We start from the raw sequence: 15,103 nt of genomic DNA, 5'->3' as shown, positions 1-15,103 counted from the left end.
GGGAGATGACGCTAAGCAACTTGGTGAGAAATGTTACACAAATTGAAAAACATTAGTAGATTTAGAAAATTATTTTTAAAAATTTTGGAAAAATGTCTGGGGAAAAAGGAAAAAAGGCTAGGGAAAAACTATGCAAACAATAAATGTAACTACATATTTAGAATTATGTTACAGAATTATTAGCACTTTTTCCAAGTCTTCTTACCGTTTTCTAACTTTATTTTTATTTTTCTTCTTTAACTCAGGGAATTTTCCTGTAGTTTTCACTAACTTCTTGCAAATTTTTGGGTCATTTCCTCTTTCATTGCTCATTGGCTTTCTCCGATTTTTTTTTTGTAAGAAATCAAGCCCATTTGCTTGACAAACAAGTCTGAACGTGTACTAAAAACTTTTGCTGATCATCTTGTTAATATAAATAAATTTTAACATCTCACTCTCACAACAGACTGTTCCCTCCTGCCTCAAGATAGCCATCATCATCCCTGTACCTCAAAAGTCTGCCGTGTTTAGTCTTTATAACTACCACCCAGTGGCTCTTTGAGAAACTGGTTCACCAGCAAGACAACATCCCTGCCAGCCTGGACCCTCACCAGTATGCTTTCAGAACCAACAGATTCACAGACAGATTCATATCTACTGCTCTTCACTCAACAGCTACATCAGGATGCTGTTTGTTGACTTCAGCTCAGTATTCAACACAATCTCTCCCATGCAGCTGTTTGGAAAACTTAACACTCTGGGCTTCAGTACAACACTCTGCAACTGGATACTGGACTTCCTCACATGCAGACCTGAGATGGTTGGCATTCACATCTCCTCCTCTACATTAGTGCTCAACATTGGAGTCCCCCAGGGCTGTGTGCTTAGCCCCCTTCTGTTTACACTGTACACCCATGACTGCACTCCCAGACATCAGGAGAACTTTATTGTGAAGTATGCGGAGGACACCACCATCATCGATCGTATTACAAACAATGAGAATTCATACCAGGAGGAAATCAACAATCTTGCAGAGTGGTATGCAGAGAACAACCTACTAACCTAAAGACACACACCCCAGTCTACATCAGTGGAGCAGGTGAACAGCTATAGGTTCCTTGGAAGTACTTTCACTGAGATCACCACCCAGGTTAAAAAAAGCACAGAAAAAGACTCTACTTCCTACGGTAACTTAGGAAGGCTAAACTCCAGAGCAGGGGTGTCATAGTGGGGGGAAAAGTGGGACTGACTACCCAGGGCCCAAGTGGGGAGGGGGCCCTTATTGGGCCTGAAATAAAAATTATTTTTTTATTTTCATTTTTTTCTCTTTAAGTAGTGACTGCAATACGTTAACTAAAATTATCTGAGTTAATGAACAAACATTCAGAATTCCTTTCTAGAAAAAATGTGGAGTCTCTCTCAGAGGCCCCTCTCACATTTTTCAGGAGTGTAAAACAAAGTTATAGTTGTTTATTGCTTTTAATGGGTCATCAGGTAATGCAGGTGTGGTTATAACAATTGTACAGGGTTGGCTTGGGCCGTAGTGATGGGGCCCAATGAGATATGTTCTCATGGGGCCCAGAATTCCTGGCGATGCCCCTGCTCCAGAGCAAGATCCTGGTTAACTTCTACAGAGGAGCAATAGAAAGCACACTGACTGGAAACATCACAAACTGGCATGGTTTGTGCCCAGGACAGGAAGGCTCTACAGCAGGTGATTAAAACTGCCCAGAACATCGCTGGTTTTTTATCTACAGAGCATCAGTGACCTCTGTGAAGTGTCTGCACAGATCAAAAAGGATACAGAAAGACAGCAGCCACCCCAGCCACAATCTGTTCACCCTGCTGCCACCTGGAAAAAAATACAGACGTATTCGCTGTGAGACCCCTCAACTCCTCCTTTGATGCCAAAAAGATGTAGCAGGATTCAGGATCAACTTTAATTTCATTTCTTCTTAAACCACATTTAAGAAAAATGACAATAAATCTAACTTGTAGGTGTTTTTTATATCTAGCAAAAAAGTGTATTTTGCTACGCTGGTCTGCGCTGCAGATTCCTACTGTTGATATGTGGATTTCTCAGATATCAGCTTTGCTTCCACTGGAGAAACTGACTTACGAACTTAACCATAAATTGGACAAATTTTGGAAACTCTGGAAACCCTTGCATACTTTTTTACAGAGACTCTGACCTGTCCACTAACAAATATTAATATCTGACCCTACCCTGTCACTTGTTATTTTCGTTTTTGTTTTTGGTTTTGTGCTTTTTGTTTTGTTTTCCCCCTTTTTTTTTCTTTCTTTTTTTGTGTATCTGTTTTGTTGCAGCACCTGTTGTTGGGGAGGGTATTTCTGTTTTATATGTTTATTTGTTGTACTTAAATGCAAAAATCCAATAAAAAGAAAATTTATAACTTGTAGGTGTTTAAGTGTTGCAGCCATGTATGTGGGAATTCGTTTAATTCAAAACAAATAAGATAAAAATGTGTAGATGTGTCTGTTGAATGTTTCCAACACTGCAACAAGCAAAAACACAACATTATAATAAGACGTGCATTTTCCTGCCATATCGCCATTTCACTGCTCTGTGCTCCGGCTCTGAAGATGGCGGTAATGCTCATGTAAGCTGGTTTGCGAACCGCCAAAAAAATCTAAACCAGAAGAACTACGTATCTCCATGGCAACGACTATTATCCATTTTCTGTGCTAACTTCTTTGCTAAAGGCTCTTTATCTTCTGGTGTTTGCTGATATGTATTAAACCAAGCGTTTATATAGTGACTTTTTTCACTTTTGAAAACGCCGCAAACAGTTAGCTATCAAACTGCGTGTTGTTGCGAGTACGTTAAAGACAAATAAAGTAGCTGTTTGCTAACTGTAGCTAACGAAAATAACTAGCTATCGTCATTTTGCTTAATATTAACGCAAACTTCATGGCAGACAGCTGGAACACAGATGCCGGGGAAGCTGTGTATCGGTCCCGGGATGCTGTGAAAAACATGAGAATAAGGTAAGTAGCTAATTGTAACGTTAAGGTTAGCTTAGCTACAAACCCCCAGTGTGCTAACATTACTGAGAGGTGTTGTGGGGTTCACAGTGGTGAGTTTCCCCTGTCTCAGGACACATTTTGTCTTTTTGTGAACATTTTATTTATTGAGCACATAACACAAAGACAACATACAGAACACATAACATAGAAGAGATGTTTAAAATAATAATTACATACCTATCAATACTTTTCATGTCCACATGAACCCCTTGAAACCTGGATCGACAGCAGTTTTCTTGTGCTGCGTTCAGACGCCTCTCACAAACTACTTGACCCTTGAAACCTGTTTTCCCCCGAAAACATGGGAAAAAGTCAGTGAGAAACTTGTCAAAAAATGTCCCACAAATTGCAAGAAACCATTAAAGGGTAGCAAGAAAGTTACCTATATATGTTGTATATAACTTTAATTCCATGGTTCTGTTTCTTGCACTGTTACACTGTTACTTGTGTTACTTGTTTTGTTTTGCACTGTAAGACTCGTACTTTTTATATTTTATATTTTATATTTGTATCTTCTATTTTATCTGTTTTCTTTTTCTATATTTATGTTGCACCAACCCACCAGAACAAATTCCTCGTATTGTGTTAACTATACCTGGCAATAAATCTTTTTCTGATTCTGATTCTGATTCTAAAAAATAATTTTAAAAAGAGGGGAGGGTTGTCATAATAGTTAAAATAATGTTAAGTACGTATATATATTATGATTTTTCAGCATTTTTTTGGTCTTTTTGTTGTGTGTTTTTTAAAAAAAGCAAACTTTTTGCTTATTTTCAGATAATTAATTTTTTTGTAACTTTAAAAAAAACCTAATTTCTTGCTAATGTTTTGGTCATTTGCTTGTTGCCTTCTCCCCATGTTTTTAAATGAAATCCAACCAGTTTTCTCAGCTTTTTAAGGGTTACAATGGTGATATGACTTTATAAAATACACCTATTACTTTGGCACAGAATGCATACTTTACGTTTACTGTATAATCCAGTAAAAAGAGCACAAGAAATCAAATAACCATATTTGTATAACAAAACAGTAACAATAATAGCAATGAAAAAAGTGATAAAAATAAAATGAAATTCTTTTAAAAAATAGATAATAACAATAACAACAATTATCTATTTATCAATCTATCTTTCTATCTATCTATCTATATGTATATACGTATACATATTTAAGACAAAGAGGTAACTAGAATTCCAACATCGCCTATATTAAAGGGACCATTATGTGTTCAGTGCAGTTATTTTTTGATAGTGTTGACACTGTAGGATGCAGCTATAGGACACTTAATTTCAACATGTTTTTCATCTGTTTCTCCACTTCAGGGTGCGTATAGAGAGGGTGACCTCCATAGCAGCACTTTCTCAACACCACCAGCAGCAGGCTCTGTCCCAAGAAGAGAGAGGAGACATTGAACTGGAAACCCTCACCTCACAAGGACAGACAGGTAAAAAAAAAACAATCTGTGAACCTCCTTAAAAGTTCAACATATTCCAGATTCACCTCAATAATGCTCCATATCTTAACCTTAAAACATCCTCAAGCTCTCTTTAGGTGACAATTGCCCTGCTCTAGTCCCTAAAAAAACAACAACAAAACACTTTACTCTGTAAGTTCAGTTGAAACTCTGTGTAACAACATGAGAATCCAGAGTCAGATTGTGATGATTTCCCTTGGATGTAGTTGAACTACTTTTTGAAACTAGTCAAACTTTGACAAGCTATTTTTTGAGAGTTAAGAAGTAGTTTAATTACTTCTCATTGTGAAGTAGCTATTAGTTTATTAAATTACACTTTTAATGTAGTTTCCCTATCACTGGTGATTTTCTACATTTCCCTGCTTGACTTTCGAACATATCAGGAGTTGCTGGTTTAATTGTCAGCTGAGTTATTGCCAGCAAGTATCAGGAAGTACTTGAACATTTAGGAAACAATGCACCTTTTACTCAAAACACAGTACTTCTTGACTGTGTGAATAGTTGACTATTTTGGCGGCTGTTGGACACTTAGTGTTGTCTTTCTTTGTTCTGCAGTTCACACTAAGTAAGATTTACCATCAAATACCAGAATGGGTGCAGAAATGTGATAGATATTGTGTATAACTTGTATTTGCACGTGGTTTATTGTGGATTTTTCCCTCAAATATTTTAATATCTTGACATTTCTGTTCCTCTGTCAACAGGTGATAATGAGGAGGAGCAGGTGGTGGGCTGGCAAGAAAAACTCTTCAGTCAGGTAGAGTTTTTAGCATCCTCAAAGTGCTTTAGAATATAGAGAAATAAATAAAAATAATATTAATAATAAAGAGAGTTCAAGAGTTAAAGGTTACTTTGCTATTATTCCATTACTTTGTCATGCAAAAATCTTGATTTATCTCTGTGTGTCCTGTTTGTGAGCCCCACCTTCTTACCCCCGTGTCTCTGTCTGTGCTCCCAGTATGAGATGGAGCTGTTCCAGAACGAGGCAGCGTGTCAGACTCCTCTGGACCGTCAGTACCACACAGAAGTGAAGGCGCTGAGCAAAGCAAAGGGCCGACGTAACCACAGGATTTTTACATACACTGATCATGACCGTTACACTGCCTGCCTTCCGTTCCACCAGCTGGTAGGTTATGCATCCTCCTAATTATTCATATAGTGGGGGTGTATTTTTGTAAACAAAACAGAATCTGAATAAGGGCCGTTAAAAAATTGTGAATAATTCAGTTTATTGCACTTTCTTGTATTTGTGCCTTTTAATTATTTAGCACAGTTTTTGGTGTTACGTGATAATTATAGCTCAGATACCAACTATTAAAAAAAGACATTTTCCGACAGCAGTGATTTAGATTTGATTTTATTCTATTGGGTGTTTTTTTTAAAAAAATCATTTTAGTCATGATCTTTGTATTTGTTATAACTGTGATTTTAAAAAAAAAAAAAAATCTTTTTCAAAATAAGCAAACAACACAGACACAGATTGACAGTACAAAAACATCAATTTACATTACAAATAACTCAAAAATAAATGAACAGACAATAAAATACATGTGCTCGTAACGATTTGCATAAAAATGTAACTATTAAAGTTAAGTACAACAATAACATAAACGGTAAAAAGGATGAGAGATAGGATAGCATTAACCTGTTATAACACTAATGTGGTGAAAATAGGGACATAATGCGGAACGTTATTAAATCATGGGATGGGAGATTCTCCATGTAGTTGATAAAAGGTTGCCATATTTTATAGAAAAAGTATCTTATTCCTTAGTGAGTAAATTATCTTTTCTAGAGGAATACAACTGTTCATTTCTGAGAGCCACAGTCCAGCAGGCAATGATGGATCTGACTACCATCTTATTGCAATGTACTTTTGGCGATGAGCAGTAGGATTTCTGTTAGCTTGATGAAGTGGCTATTCCTTATATTAAAATTTGAGTGGTTGCCCAGAAGGCATATCTGAGGATCCATTGGGAAAACTGTGATATTTTTTATGGTAATTTAATCTTGTTCGACACCCTGGTGTTGCACACAAACCAGACTTCTCTCTACACTTTCAGTGTGAGTGCTGTCAGTGAGGAAGGATTCCTGTCTGTAACTATGTTTGTAATTAGCTTGTTGTTTTTTAACTTGAAAGCAGCACTCCACTGACGTACTGACCACAACCAAATCCAGCCCCACGTTCTTGTCTGAAAGGATCACCAGCATAAGACACAGACGGCAGGAGAGACGTACCATGTAGGTGAAACAACAGCTCACTCATTTATTAATTCAGTGGTCCTCCGTGGAGAAATTCTGTATTCTGTTTTACAAATGTCAGTATGTAACTAGAGTCTCCCCTTGTGACTGTCTTTCTGTCTGTGGAGCATACAGTGTTTGCTTTGAACTGTGTAAATAAATAAGGATCAAATTTCTTTAATTAACTTTCATCCAAATGATGCTTATTAATCATCAAAGAGAATACCTGTAATGTTTACTGTTTTTAACTGTCCTTTGATTGGATGATCTGGCATATTTTGCAGGGATTCTAGTATCCCCAAATCAAAGATCGTCAACTGGGAGCCCACAGAGGAGTTTGTGAAGAACCGTCATGTGGTGAATAATGCCATGCAGACCATGCACATCATGGGAGATCTCGGCCCCCCTGGAAGGTAAGACCATTAACACACTCGCAGCGTGGCAAAAAAAGACGCATCAAAGCAGACTCATCCATCAGTTTCCACCTGGTGATCTTTACTGTTCTCAAAAACTCAATGTAGCCCTTTAGGGGGTACGTTTTGCAGCTCAGAAAATAACTACATGAAGAAACCTTTTGCTTTCACTGACAGTATGATTTGAAATCTAAAACATTTTTTTCATGTATTTTCTTTCTCAGGCTTGGCCAGAAAGAGAACGAATATTTGTTGGTAACCATAAAGGCAGATGGCAGTGGAACAGTAATTATAAAACCTGACTTCAACAAAGGCAAAGAGCCATACAGGCGAGTTCACAACATGACTCTGTGCATCTCCAGTATTAACAGATGACAAATGTTTGATCGGCAAGGATATTTCTAAAGCTGCGATATGAATTTGTAGCCACATCATCGACTCATAGTTAAGGTTTTAATATCTCTGATGGATTATGATGAAACTATGTTCATCATATTTTTGGATTAATTAAAAGAAAACCAGTCTGATGTGTGTGCTGTTGTGTAGGGTTGTAACAGAGGGGGAGAAGAGAGAAGTTTGGCGTCTCACCGTGGAGAACGTAAGCCCAGTCATGCAGCCAGAGGAGAAGGAGAGGGAGCTGAACATGTACAAAGACGTGAGTTCATCTCCACATTTCCTCCAGGACCAGAGCAGAATTAAGGAGTATTTTAATGCTTGTGTTCATATTACTGATTATCGAGTCAAACAACATGTTTTATGATATGGACACGTCCACTTTTCTGTCTCTAGCTGTACGTACGGCACAAGGAGTACCTCAACAGCCTTGTTGGACAGGACTTTGAAATGGTAAGTCATTTAACAAACTGTAATTAAAGCTGAATTTGATCTGAAAATAGGGATCAGTGCTCATAATAGTTTACCAGAGGCCGAGGTCACATTTTCACGTAGCTTGTTTAATCAGCCGGCACGGGACATCAATATGACATCAGAAAAAGTTGGATTCTTAGTTTTAAATACGTAAAATTTTGGTTGGAAAGAAAATCGGGGTTGATTATGTTTTAAATGCCTAATGACTTCAGAATTACTTCTTGTCTGGACATTAACATTATGATACTTAGCAGATGTTTGGTTTTGATTGATAATTTGATTTGATAAATACTTTATTAATCCCAACAGGGAAGTTAATGTGACCAGCAGCTCATATGCATAAAAACATACAAATAGTCACATTAAAAAAAAACAAAAAACAACTACATTCAAGGTCAAGAAATACATAAATAAATAGGCCAATGCAAATAGAAATGAGTGAGCCAGCAGAGTGGTCTCCATTCCTCACGACTAAATGTTGTTATTTTACATAAAGTTGACTTTATCATGAGACGTTTGGAATAATGTTGGGTTTAAACCCACCAAAATATCAGTGTATCTGTTGTCAGTATTCTACGTCAAATTGACGTTGGCATTACATGTTATTCTGACACTGATTTTATTTTCATTTGATGCAACAACCTAAATTCAACAAAATATCAGTGCCTAACTGTTGACATTGGTTACCAGCTGGCGTCTAACCAGCCATCCAAACCCAAAGATTTTCTATTCACTGTCATATGTGACAACAAAAAGCAGCAAATCTTCACATCTCTGAAGCTGGAGCCAAAATGTTCCTCATTAATTAACATCTTTGCTTGGAAATTACTGAAATGATTGATCAAATATTATCATTGGACCTAAAATAAGAGGCTGGGGCTTTTGCACTGACTATCTCTCTCTCTTTTAGCCTCCTTTAGGTATTCTGCGTTACGTGATAAATGGAGAGATTGGTGAGTAGGACAGCTTTGGTCACCACTACTGTGTATATAATCTGTTTATACTATCTTGCCTAAATCTCCCCCTTTTTCCTCCTTTTCCAAAGTTTCAGCCAAAGGCTTTGAATATGATAACTTATACATCCACTTCTTCATGGAAATGCCCAACAGTGAGTCACATTCAGCATATCACACAAGTTACGTCGGCATGCTGAGGTGTTGTTGAGACATTTTAAATCTGTTAAACTAAATTCAGTTAACCTCCTTGACTTGTATTATTCTTTCTTGTTTAAGATTGGTCCAGTTTGCCATTTCAGGCTCTCTCGGGGGTTACTCACACCTGCCGGGCCAAAACATTAGGGAAGGTGTGTATACCATACAAGAGACCTGTGATCAGCTTGAGAGTGTGGCTGCTTAGATTTGTAAACCCTTCTCTATGCCCACAGGAAAATGTAGCTTTCTTCAGTTTTCCCTTCAGCTTTGAGGCTTTCTACATGAGTGAAAAAGAGAGTGAAGGTGAGTATCAGCCATGGAGTATTAAGTTTAAAGAATTTGTTTCAGGCATTAGTTATTTGTGAGTAATTTTTGTTTTATTTGTGCTGCGTTCAAGAAATGAGAATAATACATGGGTTTTGTCCTTGTTTCAGACTCAGTTCTGCAGTGGCCAGTGATCTACTTCAAGGTTCTGTCTCTGGACTCGTGGCAGCGCTATCGAACTGAAGGCTACGGCTATCTGCTTTTTCCTGCCATTCCTGGTATGCTGTGTATGCTGTAACGTTATTAGATTAAAATTAGGACTGCTGCAGGCATTTAATTTCATAGTTGATTAATCAGCTGATTATTTTCTTGATTTCATCTGTCTTTTTTCTGGAAAATGTCAAAAAATAGTGATTAATGATAAGTAACAATTCATGAAGCTGGAATCAACAATATTTGGGCATTTTTGCTTGAAAAATTATTTAGATTATTTATCTATGACTAATGTTTTCTCTGTTACTCTTCTGTTGTTACAAAGCAACTAAATGTTTGGTAAATTAATGAACATTTCGTCAAGTCCTTGCTGGTATTTTCATGCTTAATGTCTTTGTGTGTGTGTGTGTGTGTGTGTGTGTGTGTGTGTGTTTTCTAGGTAAGCATACAATAACATGCCATACATGGAGACCCCTTCAGACGGGGACGGTCTCTGCACTGAGGCGCTTCTTTATTGGAGGATCTCCAGAGCTTGAAGAACTCAGTTATGTCAGAATACCAGGGACCTTTAAGGTAGGCCTAAACCTCTGTGTAAGCTCTTTGGGTATTTGAGAGCTAACATGAAAAATGTAAGATCATTTTCACTCAAAGATGCACAGATTGATTTGGATTTACACCCAGTTGTTGCACTGCTTTCCTGTGGCTGTCAGCACAGTTTAAGTAAATGGGTCCATCTGGTGATTTAAAACATAATCTTACTAATTGGAAGTGAAGAGAAAAAAGGTAGAAAACAAAAGAAACTACACATCGTGCTGCTGTTAGTTAAACTGTGAGTAGTTTTCTGTGAAGATCGGAATCATTTTGCTTGTATTTCCAGTCGGGTTTATTGTTTTATTAATGTACAAAAAATATAATTATTTAAAAAAGCACAAAAACACGAAAAAATATAATAATGTTTAAGCTCTGTATCAATACTCTTCACAGCGTCACTCATGTAAATGCTGCTCCTGATGCTGATTAATCACAGGGTTTTTGCCATTTGGAGCATTGCTTTACTTTAAGGTTAAATAAAAACCCAAGGTAGGATCACTACTAAGTTACTTAAGTTGCATCATATATAATTTGTGTCCACTGTACAGGCACTGTGGAGGTAAACAAACACAGTTCTGGTTACATTCAGTTTTTGTCACACATTTGCAAAGCCCGTTTAGGAACCTGCATCATATATGTCCATGTTCACACGATGTTAATGAAGTGTTTTTAAAATTTATTTTTATTTTTATACTTCCACATATGGCTGCAGGGTGATAGGCTGAGCCGCTTTGGCTTTTGCACTGAAACCACAGGAAGTGTCACCTTTAATCTGCACTGCATCCAGCAAGCCAGGTGAGTACACCCTAAATATGTCAGTAATGATTATTATAAACCTCAGTTTTTGTCTTTGCACAAACTTTCTGTGAAATGTGTTATTTGTCATCATCATTTATCATACTGCTAAATGTTTTAATGCCCTCTACTATAGCTGTAGAGTGTCCTTTAATGTATTTATATTGTGTATGTTTCAGAGCCTTTGTTGATGCAGCCATGTTGAAGAAGAGGAGGCAGAAAGTTTTTGACCAGCTGGGAGGATTTAGTCAGCAAGGAGCTGTTTGCAACATACTAGGTAAAGACATTCAGTCACAATGTGTTATTCACAGGGTTTAAAGATCAGCTTGAAAGCTAAGTTGTGTGCAGCTCTTCAGTTTGGTCCAGCATTTAAGCTCAAAATATTTAAGATATCTGCAGAATGAAGAGCAATTTCTACAAAGAGTGCTGGATTGCAACAACAGATCTAAGGTCACAAGAAAAGAGGCTTGCTTTGTTTCATGGCAAGTGGAGCCAAAATGTTCTATGGAAAAACACATGATGATTAGAAGCACTTTTGTTTAAGACCTATTTTGTATGAAATAAGACAAACATTTACAAGAAAATCAGATCTATCAACAATGTGTTTTAATTGTGTGTAGCAAAAATAGAAAAGTAAAGCGAGAAAGTATTTGAGGAGCTACTGGCTGCTGCATCTGCATGCACTTCTGTCATCAGAACAAAAGATGTAGCAGGATCAAGGACAAATTTTAATTTCATATTTAAACTATATTTTTAAAAATGAATATTAAATCGACATTGTACCTTAATTGTATTAACTGTAATGTTTATTTGTATTTGCTTTCTGTCAGAGGCCTTTCAGAGGGCCAGGAAAAAGATGCAAGAGGCCCGAGAAAGTCTCCCCAGAGACCTCATCAGCGCCACCTCCCAACCCCAGATCAAATCCTCTGCATTGCTGTGAAAAACAGTGAAAGATTGTGTCTGATTACTATTTATGCTTTGTAAGCACACGCCATTCTTTGTTACAGCTAACATGTGGATTTTATGTTGCAATGAATAAGGAGCAAAGCCAATATGGTTACGACCGTAAGTATGGCAACACCATGCATTGCATTTTTTGTACAGTGAGTTTGTCTTAGATTTAAGACAATAATAGTCTCATTTCCAGAGTTATAGACTGTGAGGCTCATAAAGAGTGATGTTTTATAAAATAAATCATTGTTTTATATTTGGATTGTATATATTTTTCATTGGTTCTGTCAATTACAGCAAATATGTCAATTATATTTTCTGTAATTTAATCTTTTTACATGAACTATAACCACTTTTTGTGTGTACTTTTTTCCATGTGATTATAGCCATATTTATTCAAATGTCTTGCAAAATTATATTCATACAATTTTATTTGTTTTGTATATGCAGTTTAAGGCTGAATAAGTTTTGTTAGGAGCTACTGGTGTATTGCAATAGTGGACTGTAACTAAGTACATTTACTCAGTTGTGAAGTGCTTTTATATCTTGTATTTACATTTTATACTACTTTATACTTCTTCCCCAATACATTCTAGAGGAAAATATTGAACTTTTCACTGCACTACCTTTCTCATTACCTCAATTACTTGTTACTTTGAAGATTCTGATTTTTAATGCAAATATAAATAACTGATAAATTATTATGCATTATTATGAATTAAGTTGACTGACAGTAAATAAAACTGCTGGACATAGCTCCACATTTACCAGCTGCAACATTTAAGTGATGAACATATAAATACATAATAATAATGATATATATGATTATGAAGTGGATCATTTCAGCAAAATGACAACTTTGCTCAAGTACCTATATTTTTTATGCTTATACTACTATTTTTTCTACTTCTACCCAGTTCTCAAAACGTACGGAAACGGATAATAAAGAGAATAAAGTCGAAATACAATATCGAGATTTAAGTCGAAATTTCGAGAAAAGCAGTCGAAATGTGGAGAATAAAGTCGTAATATAATTTCGAGGTTAAAGTCGAAAGGAGAGAGGAGAGCCGCGGCGAACTCTGTGTAGTTGCCCGGCGAGTTCTGCTCGTGGCCAGGTGGATGGCGGCGGGGAGGTACCCCCCTCCTATCTCCTAGGGGAAGCTCCGGAGATCAGCGCCGACCTCTGTGTACTTGCCCTGGGAGGGCTGTTCGTGGCCGGGGTGCTACTACCTAGGGTCCCCGGGATGAATTTCCAACGTTTTCCCCTCCTCCTCACCACCACCAGTCAGGCTGCCAGGCCGGCGTCAGGGTGAGCCTGACGCCGGCCTGGCCTCCGAGACCCCCGTCTCGATCCCAGCCCGCCCTGGGGGTCTCATCTCACCCCCAGAGCCAGCCGTGGCTACCGTAAGAGAGTCAAAGTTATTCCCGCACTTTACCCGCGGCTGCATTGAGGGACCCCTGCCCGCCCTGTGTCCCAACCCCAACTGGGCCAGGTCATCCCGGGCCGGACCTCCGGGAACCCCGCCTCAATCCCACCACGCCCTGGGGGTCTCACCTCACACCAGAGCCTGCCCTGGCTGCTCTAAATGTGTGAGATTTACTACATAACCCGCGGCTCCATCACGGAGCCCCTGTCTGCCCTGGAGACCACCCAGCTGGGCCACGTCTACCCGGGCCGAGCCTCCGGGACCCCCGCCTCGATCCCAGTCCACCTTTGAGGTCTCATCTCACCCTCAGAGCCAGCCGTGGCTACTGGTTACTCCTGCACTTTACCCGCGACTGCATTGAGGGACCCCTGCCCGCCCTGTGTACCTCCCCAGCCAGGTCAGGTCACCCCGGGCCAGGCCTCCGGGAATCCCGCCTCGATCCCACCACGCCCTGGGGGTCTCACCTTCCACCACTCTGTGGTGGCTAGTGGCTGGTGGTGGTGAGGAGGAGGGGAAAACGTTGGAAATTCATCCCGGAGAGCCCCGGTAGTAGCACCCCGGCCACGAGCAGCCCTCCCCGGGCTAAAACACAGAGGTCGCTTCGGCTCTCCGAAGCTTTCCCTGGTGGATAGGAGATACCAGTCCGCCGCCATCACCCCGGCCACGAGCAGCCCCCGCCGGGCAAATCTCGAAATTATATTACGACTTTATTCTCGACATATTGACTTTTTTTCTCTCGAAATTTCAACTTTATTTTCGTCATTTCGACTTCAGTCTCGACTTGCCCAAAATTATTTTCTCCAGAAAATATTACATTTTTTAAGAAGTTGAGTTGTAAAGTTGAATCCTACCTGAGCAATACGCAATGTTTGCTGATCTTTTTTTTTGTTGCATATCAGAGCTGAAACAGACAGAAACGCATGACACTTTGACACTTGAGTACTTTTAAAGTGTTTTGTTCATACTTATACCTTGGTACACAGAGAACTTCTTCTGCTCCTGCAAAAAAATAGCCTAATGTTACAGTCATTTTCTATTTGACCTGGAGTTTAACAGAAAGACACTAACAACACTGTTATAATTTCAGTCATCAGATACCAACCGAGTCTTTCCTTCCGTGCTGCATTCACTGCCATGGAAAAATTGTAGGACAGTTTCCAGTCACACCTAAAATCCGTGCTTTTTAAATGTAAACCTCATTCTCAATTTAGATACAGCCCTGGCACTGATTTATTTTACTGGTAAACATAAAGGACAATGTAACTGACTGATCTGTCTATGTCATCCACATGCACATGATTATATGTAGTGTCACTGCAAATAATAGTGACCTTGCATCATGCAGTGTGTCCTATGCTTTGCATACATTCATATTGCTTTATTAACAATTTGCAGATCCAAATCATATGAAAAATAAAAATACAAAATACATGGTTAAAAAATGAGGAAATAAGATTTGATTGTGAAAAAAAAATAGATGGTGGAAAAAATAAAATTATGTAAAAAATTGATGGTGAAAACAAAAAAATATGGTGGAAAAAAATGTAGATGATGAAAAAAAATCTCCTGAGAAAATGTCTAGTTCTTCCAAGAAAAATCCTCCCTAACAAATTGGAAGAACAAGAAACTTTCTCTGGAAATTTGTTTTCACCATGATTTTTTTTCCAGCGTCATTTTTTCCGTCGTCAT

At 38.4% G+C, this 15,103-nt stretch overlaps 1 protein-coding gene across 2 annotated transcripts; it reads left to right on the top strand.

Annotated features, from left to right (window-relative positions):
- The first annotated feature begins 2,688 nt into the window (after positions 1 to 2,688).
- On the top strand, positions 2,689 to 12,254 carry mks1 (MKS transition zone complex subunit 1). Of its 2 annotated transcripts, none has more exons than XM_042499692.1 (18): positions 2,689 to 2,988; positions 4,350 to 4,471; positions 5,206 to 5,258; positions 5,460 to 5,627; positions 6,645 to 6,742; positions 7,027 to 7,155; positions 7,380 to 7,484; positions 7,702 to 7,810; positions 7,945 to 8,001; positions 8,933 to 8,975; positions 9,068 to 9,130; positions 9,255 to 9,325; positions 9,407 to 9,476; positions 9,608 to 9,715; positions 10,090 to 10,223; positions 10,954 to 11,036; positions 11,216 to 11,313; positions 11,867 to 12,254. In XM_042499692.1, exons 1-18 carry the CDS (start codon positions 2,912 to 2,914, stop codon positions 11,974 to 11,976), a joined length of 1,698 nt encoding a protein of 565 aa, XP_042355626.1. In that variant the 5' UTR covers positions 2,689 to 2,911; the 3' UTR covers positions 11,977 to 12,254. The 2 variants fall into 2 exon arrangements, with proteins under 2 accessions (XP_042355626.1, XP_042355625.1); XM_042499691.1 differs by having other exon boundaries at positions 6,642 to 6,742.
- Positions 12,255 to 15,103: the final 2,849 nt, after the last annotated feature.

The sequence above is a fragment of the Plectropomus leopardus genome, chromosome 13, assembly GCF_008729295.1.
Source record: "Plectropomus leopardus isolate mb chromosome 13, YSFRI_Pleo_2.0, whole genome shotgun sequence".
Classification (NCBI taxonomy): Eukaryota; Metazoa; Chordata; class Actinopteri; order Perciformes; family Serranidae; genus Plectropomus; species Plectropomus leopardus.
The sequence above is the reverse complement of the archived record's forward strand: the minus strand, read 5'-3'. Positions and strand labels throughout refer to the sequence as shown.